General features: G+C 40.2%; 1 protein-coding gene and 1 long non-coding RNA gene across 5 annotated transcripts; both read right to left on the bottom strand.

Annotated features, from left to right (window-relative positions):
* Nucleotides 1-1813: 1813 nt before the first annotated feature.
* On the bottom strand, nucleotides 1814-7532 carry LOC149986765 (uncharacterized). Its single transcript, XR_016499879.1, has 2 exons — nucleotides 6849-7532; nucleotides 1814-6586 (listed from the first exon to the last, which is right to left on the bottom strand). It is a non-coding gene; the product is annotated as an uncharacterized LOC149986765 (long non-coding RNA).
* Nucleotides 7533-14204: 6672 nt separating this feature from the next.
* On the bottom strand, nucleotides 14205-19653 carry LOC112274273 (trihelix transcription factor GTL1). Of its 4 annotated transcripts, XR_016499705.1 has the most exons (5): nucleotides 18063-19296; nucleotides 15850-17662; nucleotides 15502-15591; nucleotides 15161-15243; nucleotides 14205-14929 (listed from the first exon to the last, which is right to left on the bottom strand). XR_016499705.1 is itself a non-coding variant. In XM_024503595.3 (2 exons), exons 1-2 carry the CDS (start codon nucleotides 18851-18853, stop codon nucleotides 16225-16227), a joined length of 2229 nt encoding a protein of 742 aa, XP_024359363.1. In that variant the 5' UTR covers nucleotides 18854-19653; the 3' UTR covers nucleotides 15388-16224. The 4 variants fall into 4 exon arrangements, 1 of the variants encoding a protein (XP_024359363.1); XR_002967375.3 differs by having other exon boundaries at nucleotides 14205-15243; XR_002967372.3 differs by having other exon boundaries at nucleotides 14205-15243; nucleotides 15502-17662.
* Nucleotides 19654-20261: the final 608 nt, after the last annotated feature.

Raw genomic sequence — 20261 nt, 5'->3', positions numbered from 1 at the left:
TCTTCTTCAATTGAGGCTTTCATCACCTACACTTACTACATATACAAGCTTGCAACAATAACAACAACAAAAAAAAAAACAGTTCTTATCAACCTCAAAGTGAAGAATTGTAGACTTACGGATCACTTCCACTCTAGCTCTACATAATCTCAAGATACACTACAAGCACTTCCTTCAAGGAAAACATTGTTTCTACTTAACAAGCCCTTCAACCTCAAAGGAAACAAGTAAATCATCAACAGCACAATTGAAAAGAGTGTCACATGAAGAACCTTCAGATCCACCCTCAATGCCTAACAAAAGTTTGTTCTCACTTCTACTTGCCGTGTTCATGTTTGAGGATATGATTGCAAAAGTAACCACCATCAACCAACAAAAGATGTGGTAAATAGTATACTCTATCGTTTGTAAAAAAAACACTCGTCATTGTTATCAACAAAATAAAAACACCAGCTTCATGACTTCTATGTTTCCAGATGTCTACTCTGCTTTAGGTTTTATAGCCTTAGCCGTATAATGGTCTTTTTGATATCCTCCATCATGGACAATTTTGCAGTGAAGGAGGATGTTGGGACGTTTGTCTGTGCTCCATCATCCTCCTACTTACACTATTATCTAAGTCTACAAATACCTGACCTCAGATCTACTTATCTCAAAGAGAAGTGGATCTCATCTTGTACTTCTCTGTACTTACACGAGCATTGCTTGATGCTTGTTGAGTAATTCTTTTGTATATTTTTAGTAAAATGATAGCTTTTGTGTTATGTTCTTTTAAATTATTTCTTCATGAACTCTCTCCTTTTGCTGTTGAATGTTGGGCTGAGGCTGTATTCATCCATTGCATCTCAAGTCTGGTCTAATCCTTCTGATAAACAAGCCTCAACTTATAGAGCCTTTTTTTTGTATTACATATATATATATATATATATATGCTCATGATTGATTTTAATAACAAGAAGGGTAGGTAAATACACAAGTGACGCATACAAACAATGAACCAAGAAAATGGAATTTGTGAAAGACAAAAATGAAATTGTATTGTTGCAATTTGAATAAGTGAAAAAGTCACAAAGGATATCTTTGTGGTCTCAAAGAACTAAGAATTCTGATAAACAGAACGTCTTCTAGACGATAAGGTTAGTACTTAAACCTCAATGCATGAGAAGAAAAAAAAAACAAAACAAAACAAAACAACTTAGTAATGATGGATATACTTTTATTTTTGGCTTATATAGATGTGTGTATGTATATATTATTCTCTTTTAGCTTAACACAAATATACAAATACACAAATACCTTCAAGTATTATTACTATTTTTCAACAAAATGTGTTCTAGATGTGTTCAGAATGTTGTAAGAAATGTCATCTATTTAAGGATGACCACCCCTAAGATTCCTTTGATGGTAGTTTGTAGTGATGACAAAAAGGACCAAATTGCAAATTATATATACACATATAATTATATATATATATATATATATATATATAGACGAATTGTTTTTGGTAAAAGGTTCCAATGAAAGCATTTAAATTTTTTATTTTTAAGGTACTAACTATGATAGTTGAAGGATTATAGAAAAGTGTATATATGTAAGCATATATACAATTCAATACTAAGGTGGGTGTTTCATCCAAAAACGTGTGATTAACTTAAACGTTAAAAAGATGACATTCAACCATGGAAAATTTTTAATTCTGAATTTTGTTGTTATGATGAGATGTTTATACGACAGTATTGGATTTGGAAGAGAAAATAGACGAAGAAGGGACGATGACAAACAAGACGTGGATGAAGTCATGACATTGAAGGTGTCTTATGCAAGAATCGCTGTGTCCTCAGAATTGTTGAAACTGATTGTTACACAGCATTCGGAGTAGAAAGCAATGCAAAAATTTAAAATTTTAATAAAATTTTATAAAAAGCACACGCTCCTGCGCAGTGGGACACACTTACGGTCAGCGTTCAAAAGCTTGAGGAATCGTCGTCTTCATCTGTTTGTGAGCAGAATGGCTGGGATTGAGACGATTTGCCTCCCCACGCGCATATCTTACTGTTGTTGCATGTGCGCATGTCCCGAATACGTTGAGAAATTGGGTTGAGATCCCATTGCCTCCGATCCTCCACAAGTGGATACCCGACCGGCCGTTTTCTCAAAATACGTAGCACACTCTTCGAAAAACAGGTTGAATGTTCGCTACTCGTGGCTCCAGTGCGAATGAATGCCACCACGGGGGAGGAGGGTTGCGTGCGCGGCATTTGTGAAGATTAAATGATATCCTCATTCGGGACTAATGCTCCAACTCCCCCGTCCTCCTCCTCCTCCCAATTTTGCCTCTCCAAAAAAGCTGCAATTGCCTCTGCCCAACTCAGAGGAATCCAGCGAGTCTGGATGGGTGAGAAAGGATCCATCGTCATGCCCTTGCCCTGCCAAAAGCTGCCCACCAGGAGAGAATCCTGATGGGTACTGCCCTCTGTAGCAGTAACGCTTTGGGCAGAGCGTCATGCCAGAGAAGCGGGTCTCCATGACATCCATCTTGCTGCGTTTTGGAGCCCGCAACCACGATGGGCACAGGCATCACAGCACAGAGAAGGAGTCAGAATCAAACACTGCTGCTGAGGTCAATTCATGCCTTCATTGCTTCTGCCGGTGGCCAGCTCAAAGTGAGGGGATGGAGAAACGGGAGCGGGGCCGGTCACCGGCGGTGTTCGCAGGCCTGTGTCGTTGACAGACACACACACCTTCGGCATGTGATGTAGGAGCTACCATGCTATGGATTGAAGGCGTGCTCTCCCTGCCTCGCCCTACCTTCCTTTCCGACGCTTATAGCTTATCACACCCGCATTATGCCTGAAAAAGAAACACACACACACACACACACAATAACAACAACAAAGACTAAGCATGGCCAACAGGCGTGCTTCTCCATCTCTTCTGTGGCCGTGCCGATTTCAAAGCTCGGAGGAAAAAGCCTAATCCAACAACAAAATTTCTATGTTTTTCCATGAGTTCGGTGCCGGGTGCTTGGAACGAATTTCTCTTGTGATGCTTTGCCTTTCAGCTTGATGAAAGATTTATGTGATCATGCCAATAACAAGTGACACCCATTTACCTAGTGTTAAATGATTCCATTTAAAGATGTTTTTCCTGCACTTTGTATTTCAACCGTCAAAGTTTATATACTCTATGCGTGTTCTGAACCTCGCTGCAATCTGGGGTGAAACATACAAGACCCAGAAACTATCAATAATTTAGTGATAAATAGAAGATGGATTTATTTAATTAAATCTTCATCCAATTCAAAGTTTGGACCATGTCTAAAATATTTGGTGTGTGTTTTTATTTTGGTAGCTGAAAGGTTAGAAGTGTGATACACTAAAGTGTAGCCCAACTAAAGATACACTATCTCTAAAATAATCAATGATTTGTAAAATAAGATAATAGATGAAAATAAACATGTCAACCTCTACATCATCCAAGGTTGATCTCCACACCTTGATGTCACTGAGCCAACACGAGAGTTGATAGAATAATGTGGATGTGCCAAGTGATGCAATCCATGTGGAGGCCTACAGCATGGCTTTGTGCAATGAATAAAGGCACAGAAGACATCATATTCAAAGAATGAGATATTTCAAGCCTTTTTCCTGTTTTTTTCTGTATATTTTTTTGTTTGTTTGTTTGTTTTGTTTTTCTCTCTTCCCCACCCACCCATTTCACACCTGGCTGAAGACCATTGGTTAAGATGTCCCATTCTGGTTGTCAACAACATTCAGTTCTTTCATTCAGAATGGCCAAGGCCGGACAGGGCATGAGGAATGAGGTTGTTGGGGTGAATGCCTTGCTCATTCTACATGGAACTTATTGAAAAGAAATTGCACTAAAAAAAAACAAAACAAAACAAAACAAGTGCTAAAGAAAAGTAAAAATATGAATGGAGAAAGTAAAGATTGATTGACTTTTAGATGTATATATATATATGGATAGATGGGTGGTGCTATTGATGTTGTATTGTTTGTTTGTTTGTTTATGATTGTGTTCAAGCCACATATTGTGTATCATTCTCTTTATTTGTTTGTATCATGTACCATGGTGAGGGTGGTTGTTTGTTTTTGATTTTTTGATTTTGATTTTCCCCTTCTAAGTCACCTCATAAGTTCTTTTACAAAATGCAACTAAAATGGCCACACATGTTTTGCTTGACAAGGCAATCAATAGGCAAGGAACATACAAAAAATGCTTGACTCAAAGTGGGACCACCATGTTCAAGGAAAAAACAAAAACACACAAAACAAAAAAGCAACTGAAATTCAAAACAACACAATACAATACAGGGTTTTCCAAACTCAATGGGGTATTATCAGATTCCTTGTTTATATATTGTTTGTTTTATTTCCTTTTTTCCTTTTTTTCTTTTTTTGAAAATTAATTTAAATATATAAAAATATAACAACACAATGAAATTAAAAGTATTCCTAAGCAGGTTGCCTTAAACATACCAATCCAAATGCCAGGTTGGCAAATCCAACAATCTCAGCCAGCAGGGATTATATTGAAATGGCATCAAATCCCTATCACACAGAGAAAGCCATTGATTATTTTCACATTGTTTTTACAGCAAACTAGTTTTTATTTTTTCATAGACAGATTGAATCCCCTTGTGAATGGAAAGGAGCCTGCCTAAGATTAGAACATAAAGAAATAGAAATCAACAAGGAAAATTACATTGTATGTTTACTGATTTGTTTGGTGAAAATCAATAGGAAGTGTTGTTAGGTGACCCACTTTGATGTTTGTTGTGATACTGAAGGAATGAATCACAGGCCCATTGGACCAATTAATTCTCCATGTAAAGTTTGTCTTTGTCTGTGTACAGGGCCAGGACAACATCCATTCTACAATAACTCTATGGACAACATATATTTACACCCATGGAAGTCTAATTATATATACATTCTATACAACTCCATGGACAACATCCATCCACCTGGGGCATGTATATAACGTGTGTTTAATTAGATTATAAATGCATCTTTTTATTTTCTCATATGAGCAGTGGCAGAGTCATTCAATATCCAAGGACAACTTCCTTGCAAGAAAAGTTCATAAAATCCAACTCAAGCTATTTTATAAAGTTTTTTGGGAATGCAAACAAGCTCAAGAATTTGGGACTAAGTTACATCTTATCTGTATAAGTTTATTTTTGGATCCAAAAAATGGAGACTTTGGAAGATTTTCTATTTGGAGCAAACTATCATTTGCATGTGCTATGTCACCAAGAATTAAAAGCCTTAGTATTATATGGTCATTTTTGCCAGGATTATATCTACAAACTATTTGGCTTCAAACAAGGTGACTTGCAATAAGACTAAGAATAAGAAAAATACATATTAAGAAAACCTTAAAAGCTAAGATGGAACTTTGATGGCAAGAAATAGAACTCAAAAGTGCCACAATACAACCTCATAATCCATAACAACATAAAAAAATAATAAATAAAAAGGTAGTATATATTAAAAGAGTAGTGTACATTAACCATATATAAAAGTTTGGTTGCTCTTACATCTGTCTCAGAAGGTATTATGATGTAAGTTTTCTTCTGTTTTGTAATCACTCAATTAATCAAAGTATTGATTACATCCTCTTTTGTGTCAAAATGAAAATGAAAAAACAAACAAACAAGCAACCCTTACATAATTTATCACCATAGAATAAGAAACAAAGGAGTTTACATTGAAATAAATAAATAAATAAAATACACAATAGATAATAAGATTAACAATAGATAAGAATAAGTTTTATTTTTTCTCAATGTTTTTGAAGTAAAAGAGTACTAATCAAACTCCATATATAAATATGCGCATATCTATCAATATATATACAAAACCAAGAAGGAAAGTGAAGTAGCACAAAGAGTTGAATAACAATAAACTCAATTGACTTTGTTGAATCACCCTTTTCTTTCATGGCTAATTGTAAAATAATCCATCACTGATGATGTGGCCATATGCTTCTTGTTATGATAATAATAATAATAATAATCATACTAATAATCGCAACAATACATGTTAATATTGCCATCAAACTATCATTCATATTCTTTTTAAATGTAACTTGCCTGCTCCTCCAATCAGAAGGCAAGATTTCTACATGCATTTCTCCAAATTTGTAACATTTTAATATAGGCCTTAGATCATGTCTGTCAGACCTCAAGAAATTAGACAAACCTTTGTTAAATGTTCATTAATTTATGGCTCTACACAAATCATGGGATCCTGTGTGTTCTTGTTTGTATTTATGTAGCATACCCACAGCCAAGTTAAAATAAATATTGCAAATTTATCAATAAGTTTTCTATTGTGAGAGTTTGAATTATTCATGATTTTGAGATTAAAATGTAAATCATTGTTGTGGATAGATGTTGTCAATGGCTATTGCTACAGTCGCCATAATTTATGCTACTGCAACCACAACTTACCACTACAATTGTTTTTGTTCAGCTCACTTTTCTCATCAAAGGCAGCCTTGTATCAAATCGGAGTATTGAGGTCCAGCTTTGAAAGACACATCCGGGGTGTCAGCTGAGCTGCGCAAAGGACAATGAAGAGTGATGAGTCGGTTTGGCAGGGCCTGTGAATGTGAAGCAAAAGCGGCATCTTAGTGCTGGGTAGCAGACGCAACGATCTTGGGTGTGGACGGTAGCACCGCAAAGCGGCGCGCGTGAGGTTACCTCTACGAAAAGGGATTGCAACATCGACCATGTACAAAGCGTCGGGCAACAAAGGAGACGAGAAAACAGAAAGAGGGGAGTACAACAAAACAGAGGGGCGTTGAAGCGCATTACGCACCACTCCAGGCGCTCAAATCCTAGACCAACCACAAGATCAACAGCCTTGCGGCCTTTTCACTGAGCTGGGACAGTTATCAGATCTCCGCACCCTCAGTGTCGCAGCGTCGTCGGCAGCCCACCTTCTCCACACTGAATTTGGTTACGGACTCCACCGTTCTCCCCTTGCGCGTCCAAATTCGCACGCAACAGCAATTTCAAGGTGCAAGCTCAAATGTGCAAGCTTCCACGCGCATCAGCAGCCATGGAGTCCCGCATTTGCAACGACCCGAAAGCTCACCTTCTTGCACTCGCTTGTTTGTGCCCACGGATTGCCGTAAACACAACCAAACCGCAGTTCAAATCTTCCGAAGTGCTCCACTGCCTCTACATGTACAATCTCACCAGGTTTAGGATTTAGGGTTTTACAATCTCACCATCAATTCCATTACAGTTGGAATTGTTGATGGTTAAGAAAAGTGTATTGTGGTGGGCAGTTTAAGTTTAGGGTAATTTTGTGGTGGTATTAGGAAAAATTGTGGTCATATTTGGTGGATAGCAAGTTGTAGTGCTGGTAGCAAAAATTGCAGTTGCATTAGTAATATTCTATTGTAACAAATATATGTTTTTATCATTCAAATGCATTTCTTGGGCAATCAGACTTTGCTTTGTGTTAAATTAACATTGGTTTTGCCTTCACTTACTTCAAAGGTGTACAAGAAAAATATATTAAAATAAATGTTTTTTTAACAATATTCTTTGAGATATATTTTAAAATACTATAGTGTGCTTGCTATACCAAGTAAACCATTGGCAAGTTATTATTTAATCATCTTGATAATAATTGATGGTTTATTGCAAATACTAATCTAATACTCAATTGACATGTTTATTGTGACCTAACCATTAAGTTGTAGATTGCTTTTAAAGCAACTTTTTAAAATTAGGATACTAGTGGAACAGATTTTGTTAGCAATTTGGTATATCTATAAGAATCTAAAGATGTAATTTATATCTTGAAAAATTCCTAAAAGTTTTCTAACAATGAAATCATCTATCCAAAATATTCAATATACTCTTATCTATTCCTGTTTATTTCTATTTGTTTAATTGATATAATTTTTTTAACAAAAAAGAAATTTTTGACATCTAAAATAAATTTATATTGTAGATTAAATAATTTTTATTATCATTCAATTATTACTATGAAATTTCTGCAAGAAATTGTACATATATGTTTATATATCTCTTCTAATATTACTATTTTTTAATAAATATAAATATGTAAATATATACATATATATATATATATATATATTTATTTATTTATATACGACTATTCTTTCAAACGATACATAATTTTAAAAAATTGTGATATACAATAAAAATATGAAGTTAAAATTGAAAATAAATTCTATTTAATAAAAAAACATGTCACTAATTAATATTATCTGAGGGAATAATTAAATCTCAATTATTAGCAAAATATTAGATAAAGATATTAAATCGCTTTATAAATATTTATTTTTAATACAATCTGTATATAATATTATTAAAAAAATTAAATGAGGTTTTAAAAAAAGAAACATTACTGTATATTTTTCATAATTAGTCTATAATTTTTTTTATGTGCCAACATGATAAACTTCTGAAGATTTATTATTGAATATATTATCTTTGGTAATTTCAAAATGGTCATCAAGTAAAATTTTTACCAAATCAATATTATGCTAAAAAAAGTGTTACTTATAAAATTTTCAAGGTCAATAATAGAGTATTTTATTAAGAACTTAAGAATATATAATAGGATTTTCTAAGAATTGCACTTTATTTTATTTTCACTACTATTTTTTGGTTAATTTAGAGTCTTGCATAATTAAAAAGATAAAAAATAAAAAAAATGCTGTTGGTTTTATAACTTTTAGTTGCTTATTAATTGGAATTTCTAAATAAATGCTCAAGGTATTTCAACATGTTTTATCTTTTTTCTTTCTTATGCTGGAACAATGTTCATCTTTTTGTCTTATATGTCTGTTAATAGTAACCAGTATTTGTATCATTGATTATGGTTACTATGTTATCATTATTGCCTCTTGGACTTTACGTTTTTATGTTCTGTTGTGACCTTAGTTCTTGTAGATATAAAGAGTTGCTCTTAATTAAAATATTAATAATTAATTATATTTATTTTAGATTTAATAAAGATTAATTGAAAAAGAAAAATATGAAATTCTTAATTCAAGAACAATTTCAACTTCTAATTTAGTGGTTCATAGCCAAAAAATATGAACTAAGAATAGTAGATAGTAGTAATTAATTATATTTCTAGTCTTGACCTTAATTTTCTATATTATGATAACTTGTGATTATTATATTGTGATTTTTATTTCTTATTTCTTATTTTTCATTTTTAACCTAATAAAAGATTAGATTATTTGGTTGATAATTGGATATAAAATGACATGTCCTTTTAACCTATACTTTTCTTACAAGTTAAAATACAACTACAACACTATTTTTAGAATCATCTATATAATTACTTAAAAGATAAATGTAATATAGTATTGATATAATAAGATTAAGTCATATATCCTTTGTAAAATTATAAAAAAACTCAAAAATAAAAAAATCCTAACTCTTCAATGTAAAAGAATAAAAAAAACGTTTCTCTCATTGTTGGATTTGATAATGTAAGTAGAATTTTAAATTTAGACACACATAATTTGTCTTACAAAGCATCCCATTACCAAATTTCATCTTAAAAATTAGAGACTCATTGATCAAAACCTCATTATTAAGCTTTTTAAACAAAATAATCAACAAAAATTCTATGGATTAATTTTTGAAATCTGATCTTCAAACCTACACTTGAAATTTTTTTTCTCCTCCTACATCTAGGTTTAATATATATTATTGCAAACTCTTCCAATATATATTATATCTCTCGGTCCAGAACATCCTCTTCTCTATTTGTAGGATTCATTCCCAATGCCATCACCTTGTTTAAAGCCCAACCTGACCAGTGGAGTTAAAAACCTGTGGGATAAATTGATGATAATCGACTGAGAACACAGAGGTGAGTAAAATTGAGCCAAAAAGCTGAGTAAACCAGGAGTGGAAGGAGGATTTAGAAGAAGAAAGGAGACACCCCAATTCATAACCAGAACTACCTGACAACCTCAACTGGTTTCAGAATATGATTTAGAGATCTGTGGTTGCATTCTTTGAAGCAAACAATAAAATTCTCCGACCATGCAAAAAAAATATACATTAATATTATTAATAACAACAATAATCGAATGGGGAAATTGGCAGCTTCTTGTTTGAATGGGTTCACCAGACGGGCTTGTTATCAAAGCAACTGGTGTACTCCATATCTTTCCTGTACTTGAGCTGTGATACTCTTGTGGTACCTTCAAAAACTGAATTACTCCTCTTCTTCTACACAGTTTACATTCATTGTCTTCATGAAAGCAAGCACAAGAATATCACAACGTCTGGGTGATAAGAATTTCTTTTGTTAATTTTTACATATGTTTTTTTATACTTTATTACTTGCAACCATCACAAATTTGGCAGCCGTAGTTGCAACTGCAGTATCCTTGCTATGTTTCACATCCATCAGATTCTCAAATGAGCTGCTGCTGCTGCTGCTGCTTAAATTGCAACAGAACCTGGGTAGTAGCACCACACGCACAACACGGGCTGCATACGACCTGAGCCTGCAACAAATACAGTTTCGATACTGCCGCCTCGGGAGTGGTCAAAGAGCATATTGCAGTCTCGTATTGACTGACCAGTTCGGATATGGTTCGGAGGAGGAGCTAGTTCCTGATCATAATGATAGACCTGATCCTGCAAAAACTTTTACTGAAGTGTAACTCCCAAACAGTAATGACAGTCTCCATATATCGCAGACATATTTCTGAACTTGGTTTATCTTATTTTTCCTTCACCAAAGGTTTAGCCCATGGCCTCCCATTCTGTCTGAGCTAATCTCGAAGTAAGCACCAGGTTAAAAAAAAAAAAAACAAAACAAAACAAAAAAAAAAAAAAAAAAAAAAAAAAAAAAAAAAACAACAACAACAACACAACACTTACCGAGCCGCTCAGTGTACCCGCATCGCAAACTGCGTCATTACGCTGCAGCAAAATGCCTTTCCAGCGCTTATGTAAAAAAAATAGAGCTTTGGAGAATAACCTGATGGAGGCTTTGGATGCTTTGGTGGATACTCCATGGATTTGGTGTACACAGTCCTTGGATGAGCTCACATTATGTTGAAGCATGAGACTGAAAGTGGATTAAAAAGCCAAATTGTCAAGAAGTACTGGTGAAGTTACCGGGAGGAGTAGCCGGGTACCCGGGCACATGTGTTGGTATTGAATTTTCTTCGACAGTGCCCCGACTTTGAAGCCCGTTTTGGACCCCATATTCAAGTAAAGATAAAAATACTTCTTCGTTGGTGTTGATCAGGCACAGAAGAGAGAGAAAAGTGAGAGAGAGGGGTTTTTAGTGAAGGATGGTAATGAGAACGAAGGTGTCAGAACGAAGGCCAGGGAAAGGACACCGTTAGCGGCAGGCGTGGGAAGCACTGGTCTGCCATGTGCTCTGTCGCTAAAGGTCCACCACCGCAGGACGAACTCTCAATAGTCAATACTCAAAACCTTCAGATACCTTTGACCGCTCAAAGACCGACTTCCATTAATTGAGCTGTTCATCCTTTGTTGAATGTATTCTCCCCCTTTCTTTTATCCCCAATCGTCTCTCTACTGTCCTAAAGGGAGTTTGCTCTGACACACTGAGACGGAATTTTGTATACCATAATGTACGTATGGAAGATTTGTACACGAATAAGTCTCGATTTTCCAGCTTTTTTTGTCTGTCGTCCATCTGGGTGGAGTTGATTCAGCAAGTCCAGTCTCGCAGTTTTACGCGATCTACGACGGTTCATCATTAGCTTCAACTATGACGAACTTTTCGACGGTGTAACTACTCCTTATACTGCATTCATAGTGTGAGATTAGAAGAGCATGTGACATGGTAAATGTTATAATGTTTCATTGAAACGCAACGACATTGGTCACTACGTTCAGTTAGATTAATAGATTACAGTTCTTCTCATCTCCACAAATGTCAAAGAGAACCGCACTAGAGTAGTGGGGAAATGGTCACGAATCACACTACATCTTTCCTAATGTAAATACCTCTGAATTCCTGTTAACTCGGGTTGCTCACAGTTGATCATACATTCTGCCGTGAAATTTTGTAACTAGTTAAGCAGGATAATACTGTTGAGGTATGAATACATCGGGGAGGTGCAATCTTCCACCCATTAGCTTCAACAACAAGATGAAATGAGGCTGTAGTTTCATAATCTTCTACATCGAGGGTTGTGTCGTCTGTCCGTTGTGCCATGTCAGGGGTGTGGGATTCACCTGCCTAGTTCCCACCGGAGCCACTCTTGACCCAGTTGAAGAATTTACCGTCCACTACCTGTGCGCAGTTTCTCATTGGTTGCAGGTAGGTAACTGCATCTCCACCTAGAGCCACTGTTCCAATGCTCACAACAGCTAACAATTGCTGACGTTGATTGGTAGCACATTTGATCAGTTAGCCATACAGCGGCATCTCGTTTCAAGCTCCGAAATGGTAACGTCATCCACGAGGCGTCGGAACAAGTATAATGCAGCGTGTAAGTTTTCTGCTGGATGGAGTTTTTTCAAACTTTTTCCCACAAATCTAGCGCTTGCAGTTGCCTCTACGACCGAAACGTGTATGTCTGGGGTTGTTATTCCGTTGGACCAGACAATACCACAAATAGACCCTGGCAGACTGGCAGCCTTGCAATCTCCAGAACGGTAACCCTGATTAGCGCCGGCAAACGTATACATCGTGAATACTTCGACAAGCGACTGTGATAGGTCCGCTGATCTCATACCCTTGGGAGTTCACGATGCTTGTCACTCGACCCTCCATGTGCTGTGGGGTGCGTATACCCATCAGGGACGGTGAGGGTCTCAGTCTGTCCCTCCCCTCTCTTCATGGTTGTTACAGGTCATAAGTACAACACCACGAAGCAAACGAGTGTTCTATCTGCTAGAGGGGGGGGCGGGGGTCTTTTGTCTTTTCTCTTTTATTTTTATTTCTTCCCATGCCCACAGGAATATAAAATTTCCAAGTAACAATATGATTTGCAATGGAGGTGGTTGAGTGTGATAACGGTGTTCACCTGGAACTGTTTAAGAAAACAGAAAGTTACCTGGATGGCAAGTCCGAGACTTGTCCTCGTGCATGGTAAGAGGTTTATTACAATTCGTAAGCGTAAGTTCACTATCTAAGAGGTACTCGGTAATGTATCCAAGAACGGGATAATGGCAGTAACGATGTAGTACCTCAAGGGGAAGGAGTACTCCAGACGTTATCTCATATTTCGCTTTCACAAGTGAAGTTCAACATGTTACTTTGACCACTCAATGATTCTTTGTTATGATTAGCTAAAGTAGCATTTGTACCCGATGGGGCTATAATTGCTGGATTGGTCAGCACAAATACAGTAAGTTTTAACAGTAAAAAGAATGTGACGATCAGAAGGGGTTCCAGATTCAGGCATATGATTTAGGAGACTCGAGTGATCATCACGATGAGGCTGATTGCTGCCATGAGCTCACTGCCACCATTCGTGTTCCTAAGATGATTGCCGTTCTCCATTCTTGATGATGGACCACAGATGTAACGCCATCAAAAGAAGACTAGGGGATCTCACAATGCATGGGTTGCTGACCGACTGCCAAGCACGACATCGCATTTATGTTTGTAGTTTTGCAAATAAAGCACATCGGATTCCTGGTAAACAACCCGATCGTGCAAGAGTTCCTAACCAGGAAAGATTTCGGTCCTATTAATGGACTGTATTAGTGCGGACCTAGAAAAAAAATCAAGTGAAGAGGGTTTCATCGCTTCAAAGACCGCATCAATGATCAAGGACCGTCTGTGTCATGCATTACACAAACTTCTCTTGAAACTTCAATTTTTCGTTGCCGCTAACATGACATGATAGTGTCTGCAGAGAATGTGAGTCCAACTGTGCCAGGTGAGTCAGATCGTTGAATAAGCTTCGTTTTCACGGTGACCTTTGATAGAACCGGCAGTTGCCATGGGCAGAGTGCCCTCATGCATCCACCAGTCATCAATAATCTGCCAGTCTACATTATACCTCATAGTATGGACAAGGTAATTGCATTAAAGCATACTGATACTCGGATGTGCATTGAGTGAGTAAAAGACAGTGAAGCCCAGTTTCTAGCACAGGAATTATCGACTAGATTGTTTCTCTGGCTAGTTCGGATTTCACTGGGTTGCGATGTTGGGAAGGTAATGTGTGTTTTTTTACAATTTTTATTCACCAGTGTGAAGTCTTTGACGTAACGGACTTTTGCATTTTCTTGCATTTCAAGCTGCAGCTTACTGTCAAAATGCATATTATCAGGGTACTTTGACTCTCTTACACACTCAACCTGGGCGTGTACGAAAACCTTTCCGAGACTCGCAAGGCGTTCCAGCTCTACTTCTATCCCACTATCCCTCCCGTTCCAAAAATACTCACGCGGACCATCTATGAGTTGATTTTTAACCCAAATGGTCTGTTGCTGATTTTGCTACTAGGTGGTTTATGATCTTCGGAACTCCCCTGCCTGAGACTCTGTTGAGTCAGTTTCAAATTCTTGCTGGAAGGAGCTTTCTCACTTCAGAATATTGAAGCTCTCTTGGGAGTACTCGATACCACCAACCAAGCGAATTGATCGATCGACAGCATGTGAGCTTTTTCGAATTTTGGTTATATACGAGAGGTCAACTGTATTTTGTTCTAGGGACGTTGATTGACTTCAATCTCGTTTTCACTTCAAGAGTAGATGTGCCGTGCACCTTCGACAACTTCTTTTAAACTTTTCGGGACGGGAGAGGCCTGCGGAAGAATCGATTCCTGAAAGCCGATATCCCTCAACGTGCTTCCCCTTCAGGTTGATGCAGCCCAACAAGCATGATAACTTCCCAGACCGTACGTTTCACTTTCTTTGTTTTTGGTAGTGGTCCTTTGTTCATGACTTCGAGTAAGACAAAACCTCAGAACAAGTCACACATGTCCCAGACAACAGAACTAATAAGGAATTTTTAAATATATTTTAAAAAACAAATAAAACAAACAAACAAACAACTTACAAACATGTAACAGCGCCTCTACTGCGCCCTTGCAATATACATCAGACACAGGGATGGGGTATGCCAATGTCGAATTTGCAAGCAGTTCCATAGATTCCAGAATAGAATGCACGTACAGAGCATTACGAACTTCGTAAGAAAATCCGAGTTCTGGTGATGATCAGCAACCAGCTGAAACTCTATAGGTAACCGAAGAACCCTGGCGATTCATGAACATCTGCAATATATCAGCATGAACTGACGATGCGCGACCCAGATGAGGGATAAGACTACTACGGAGGGAGGACTGTACAATCTCGACAATCTCGACAATCTCGACAACAGCTTTTTATGAGGGTGAATGTCATTGAGAAACAGAGCAAAAAATGTATTTCAACAAAGGAGATTGAAACGTCCAGATTCAACAGTACCTAGACTACAATTGTAGTGTGTAAATAAAAATGTAGCTCGAACAAACCTCAAAATGGGAGACGCAAGAATATGAAAGATTCTGTGCGCTAAGTGAATAGACTAGTGTGCGTGGTCCTCGAAGCAAGTTCTTCTGTATCTGCAACTAAAAGGAACGCGGAACCCATTTGTTCACAAACCCATCCTGATATTCTAGCTAACATGTAACACCAGAGTGTCTGACTTATTAATTTCTGTACTCCCAAACCCTAAGGGACATCTCACAGCAGCACGCTCAGTTGGATTCCTATCCAACGCTACTGGTACATGTATGTTACAGAATGCAACCTCCACTTCCTACCTTCTACTCTTCTCTGGCTGGTCACAGAAAGCAAAGCAAGGAGGGCGTCGTACGCACTTATTCGTATTTGTCCAAGCGGCCTCCGCCGCCTCTTGCCTCCCCTTGGTCTCCAAAGCTCAGAGATTCACACACGCTAGGCGCCGCGATCCGAAATAGATGATACAGAAGAAACCCCAAATTTTAAACCGTATGCATCCCAATCCACCAGCTCGGATTGGTACAGTGATGTATAACCCATTGAATGTCTGCGGATGACTACCGAAGCCAAACCATTTTTTACTCTTCAGGTGCTCGTGGAACTAGACATCGGGAGATCATGAGAAAGGCTTACACACGGACCAAAATATGATGCTTTGGAAGTGAGGAGACCAACCCCACGCCGTTAGAAAAACAGCATTGTTGTGGACTTATCGCCAAAATAGTAAACCTTCTTCACAGAGATGGCTCTGAACCTTGCTTGGGACCGCCGCGCTCTGCACTGCTCCCATTCTCAGGGCTGGAGAAGAAATGCGCAGCGGCGCTCGGAGTGCCGTTTCCAGAGGAGGCCGCATTCTGCACGGCCTCCGCAGCCGCAGGGAGCATCTTCAGCATCTCCGAGTCGCCTGCTTTGGCACCAGCTGCAGCTTCGGTCCGATGGGCCAAGGGCACAGCTTGGTGGTCAACAAAGTCACGGGCCGGCGAGTCGGCCGCCTTCGCCGCCTGCTTATTGCTGGGGGTACCGAGAACACCTTGACGATACAATACCTCTAATTGATGGAAATAAGGACAAGTCTTGGCATTTTCAGGTCGCTTCTTATTACTCTCCTTAGTCTTTCTAAAATACTTGTTGATGTTCTCCCATTTCTCTTTACATCTCTTCTGGTTCCTGTTGTATCCCAAACAAGCCATACCCTGACTAATCTCCTCCCACAGTGGACCCTTCGGCCCCGCCTCCTGAAACCTCGTCTCCATGTCGCTCCGCAATTTAATCAGTGTTAGAACTTCCGGTTTCGGCCACCTCTTACTGTTGGGATCTATAGGGGAATCCTTGTCATGGTCGTCTACATTGGAAACTACTAGTTGTTGAGAAGTAGTGGTAGGAGGAACAGCAGGTGCTGAAGTAGTAGGAGGAGGGGTAGGCTGATGCTTTTGAGCAGCCACTACGGAATCTATCGACGGAGGAACGGCGACTACGGGAGGTCGCGTAGGGAACTGCGGGAGCTGGAGGGTTTGCCCAGTTACCTTCTGCAAGAAAGCCACCAAGGCCGCGTCTCTCGTTGCAGCTAGGGCTTGCTCTTGAGCCCGCAGCTCATGCTCCCGCGCCAAGCGGGTCATTTCCTGCCGTCTCCACGCTTCCTCCCAGACCTGTCTGTCTTGCTCCCGCCTTTCCATGAATTCCAAGAACTTCCGCTGCATACTTTCCTGTTTATCCATTAGATTCTTCATCAGCGACTCAAAAAAGTCGAGCTTGGACGTCCCAGACTTCCCCCCTTCCATACGCTTCCTTTTCTTCGACGACTTCTCCTGGTTATCAGCTTCACCACCCCCAGGCTCGTCGTAATCATCCTCAGACGACTCTGATAGTGTCACACCTGTACTAACTTCTGACGGCCTCTGAGTCGAGACATTGTAATCCTCGTTTACGACTTTGCCTGGAATAGCGGATCCTGTGAGGAGATTGGCAGCTGCCACAACTGCAGCATTACTCTCCAATTGCGCAGAAGTCTGCTGTCCCCCATATAGAGCTTCCAGTTGACTAAAGAACCGGTAGCTTTTCCCATCTTGCCTCCCAGCCCTACCATCCTTAGTCTTCTTGTAATACTTGTGCACATTCTCAAATTTTTCCTTGCATTTCTTTGCACTTCTACTGTACCCAAGCTCGGCAAGCTTTCTGCAAGACCAAAACCCCAACCAATCAAACTCCGCTTAAAACCTCAATCGAATCACAAACTCACTGCTCAAATCCAATGATTGAAGTACATTCTGATCGAATTGGTGAAGAAGATAATTATCCAGACAACTAATATCAAGAATTCGACGTGAATAGCATCTAAAGCTAACTTGAGCTCAGGGAAGTGACATCTAACACAAAACTTATTCTTTTAGCATCAATTTGTACACGAGCCCAAACTTGCAAATCGGGGGACTTGAGGGAGCTGATTGCATTAATGAGTACTTGTGGCAGCCGGATAACAACTGAACAACCGATAAAAACCAACAAACAACCAAACTGCGGCAATGACGCTGAAGGAGCTGCAATCTTCCAGTTGGATGAGCAAGTGGCCACTTACTTTGAAACGTCTTCCCAGAGCGGTCCCTTCAGTCCAGAATCCCGGAAGTTAGCATCCATGTCCGACCGGATCTTTATGAGCGCAAGAGTTTCCTGCCTGGGCCACCGATTGCCGCCTGTACTCCTCCCCTCCTCCTCAAGACCATCGTCATCCTGCGCCGGGTTAACAATCTGCTGCTGGCTGTAATTCGTGGGCGAGGGTCGACTCACCCCCGGCGAAGGAACCTCCGGCGAGTCTGGACCCCCCAAACCTAACTGCTGCACCATCTGCTGCTGCGCCTGTTGCGCTTGTTGCTGGGCTTGCTGAGCTTGTTGAGCTATCTGCTGCGCCTGTTGCTGGGCTTGTTGTTGCTTCTGCTGTTGAGCCTGTTGATGCTGCTGGTGCTGAGCAACATCCTGATGAGTAGATGAAACATGAGCTTGGGCAGGTTGTTGCTGCTGCTGCTGCTGCTGTTGCTGCTGCTGGGCTTGTGGGTGTTGCGCCAGCGGGAATTGCGGGTGTTGAGGGTGTGGGGCGTGGGTAGCATGAGAGGACTGCGTTTGGTGGATTTGCTGGTGAGCTTGTAAGCTAGGATGAGGCTGGTGACCCGGGTGTGGGCCGTAGTGGTGGTGTTGTGCTTGCAAGTGATGGGGGAGGTGATGTTGTTGCTGGTGATGGCCAGGGAGCGGATGACCAGCTGAGGAAGTCGAAATGGACATATTGTCATGCGAGATTGCGAATATGTGAGGAGGCGGTCTCCCCACCACAAACTGTGGCGAGTCCGAGACTCCATATTGCCCCGTGTTTTGCATCCTGTCGAGTCAGTTCCACACACCCAACTCACGAGCGAAGGCAGAAGAACCACCCTCTCCTTTAGCGAGACCTGTTCACTCGACGAACCTCTACTACCAATCTACCCACCTCCGCAAGACAGCGTCAGTCCACCCTCCACCCCGTCGCGGTGATCCAAGGCAACTCACACGCATACCACTCTCATCGACACCATCCGCCGCGCATATCCCATGTCTCACTGTTCCAACTGCGCAAAAGATCCTGTAACCGCCACAGCCCAAGCCCACTGGCTTGGTCTCTCACGTCTCCCACCCTCCCAGTCTAAACTAGGTGAAAACGATCACCCCTCGTCACCTCCAGACCTTCACCACAGCATAAAAGGATCCACTCACCTTTCTCAACTCCCGAATTTCTACTCCCATTCACAAGCCCTCCCCTACTACACGCGCCTGGAAAACCTTATGCTAACACATCAATCAATAAAATAAACGCCCCCACTTAAAAACTTTTCCTCTCAACTCAGTCACTCACTCGCTCCCTCTCTCTCTCTCTCTCTCTCTCTCTCCCTCTCTCACTCTCTCTCTCTCGGCTTTCTTCCCAGTTACGTTCTTTCCTCCGTCCTTCCTCGTTGCGTCCTACTGTGCCCTCACGTAGGGCAGGCACCAGGGAGCCTGCAGTAAAGGCTAATGCGGTGACGAGCTTGCTTGAGTGCCAGCCTACGCCTTTGCAAGACCTCTCTCTATTGTTCACTGGCGGAGACCCGACCCGACCAGACCAGACCCGACCCGACCCGGACCGACTGTTTCCACTTTCCACTCTCACTGGAATCAGCAATCGAGGAAAACTAACAAGGGGTTATGGAGACGATGATCGACATCATCATCGTCGTCATCATCATCACTGGCCCAGACTTAGTAAAAAAAAGTATATAAATACGTAAAAGAAAAGAAAAGAAAAAAGAAAAAAGAAAACCACTCCCCTTGCAGCACTATACCCATCCCACCCCCCTGGTGCGACAATCCTCTCATTGTCATCAGCGACATCAATCCGTGAGCCTCGCATCCATCACTTCAGGTGGAGTCTCGTTGCCTCTATCCCTCTCTCTCTAGATTGTTTGTGTCCATCGGACCCAACCAAAGCCCGCAACGGAGCCAGCCACGCGAGGCAACACTCCATCCAAAGACTATTCGCTGGACCCCACAATCCAGTAACTTTAGTAGAATCATCTCCCCTTTTCCCTTCTCTCATTCTCCCTCTCCCGCACTGGAACGGGCGGCTCAGATGCGGTCAGCGCGGGCAACGGGGCCGGAGGTCCTGGAATGGAAATGGTCTTGATGAGTAGTTGGCACATTCGGCCCATCTGGCAAATTCTAGCCCGAGTATTATGCGCGCTACAGTGGGGCGCTATTTTTACTGCGCTGCTGCGAG

The sequence above is a fragment of the Physcomitrium patens genome, chromosome 21 (assembly GCF_059467195.1).
Source record: "Physcomitrium patens ecotype Gransden chromosome 21, ASM5946719v1, whole genome shotgun sequence".
Taxonomy (NCBI): Eukaryota; Viridiplantae; Streptophyta; class Bryopsida; order Funariales; family Funariaceae; genus Physcomitrium; species Physcomitrium patens.
The sequence above is the reverse complement of the archived record's forward strand: the minus strand, read 5'-3'. Positions and strand labels throughout refer to the sequence as shown.

What these genes read in the sequence shown, in the direction of transcription:
- LOC112274273 (XM_024503595.3), bottom strand. Translation starts at nt 18,853, where the DNA reads ATGCAAAACACGGGGCAATATGGAGTCTCGGACTCGCCACAGTTTGTG. An exon ending in CTCTGGGAAGACGTTTCAAA is followed by an intron (nt 17,663 to 18,062) that starts GTAAGTGGCCAC and finishes TTGGTCTTGCAG; the next exon opens with AAAGCTTGCCGAGCTTGGGT.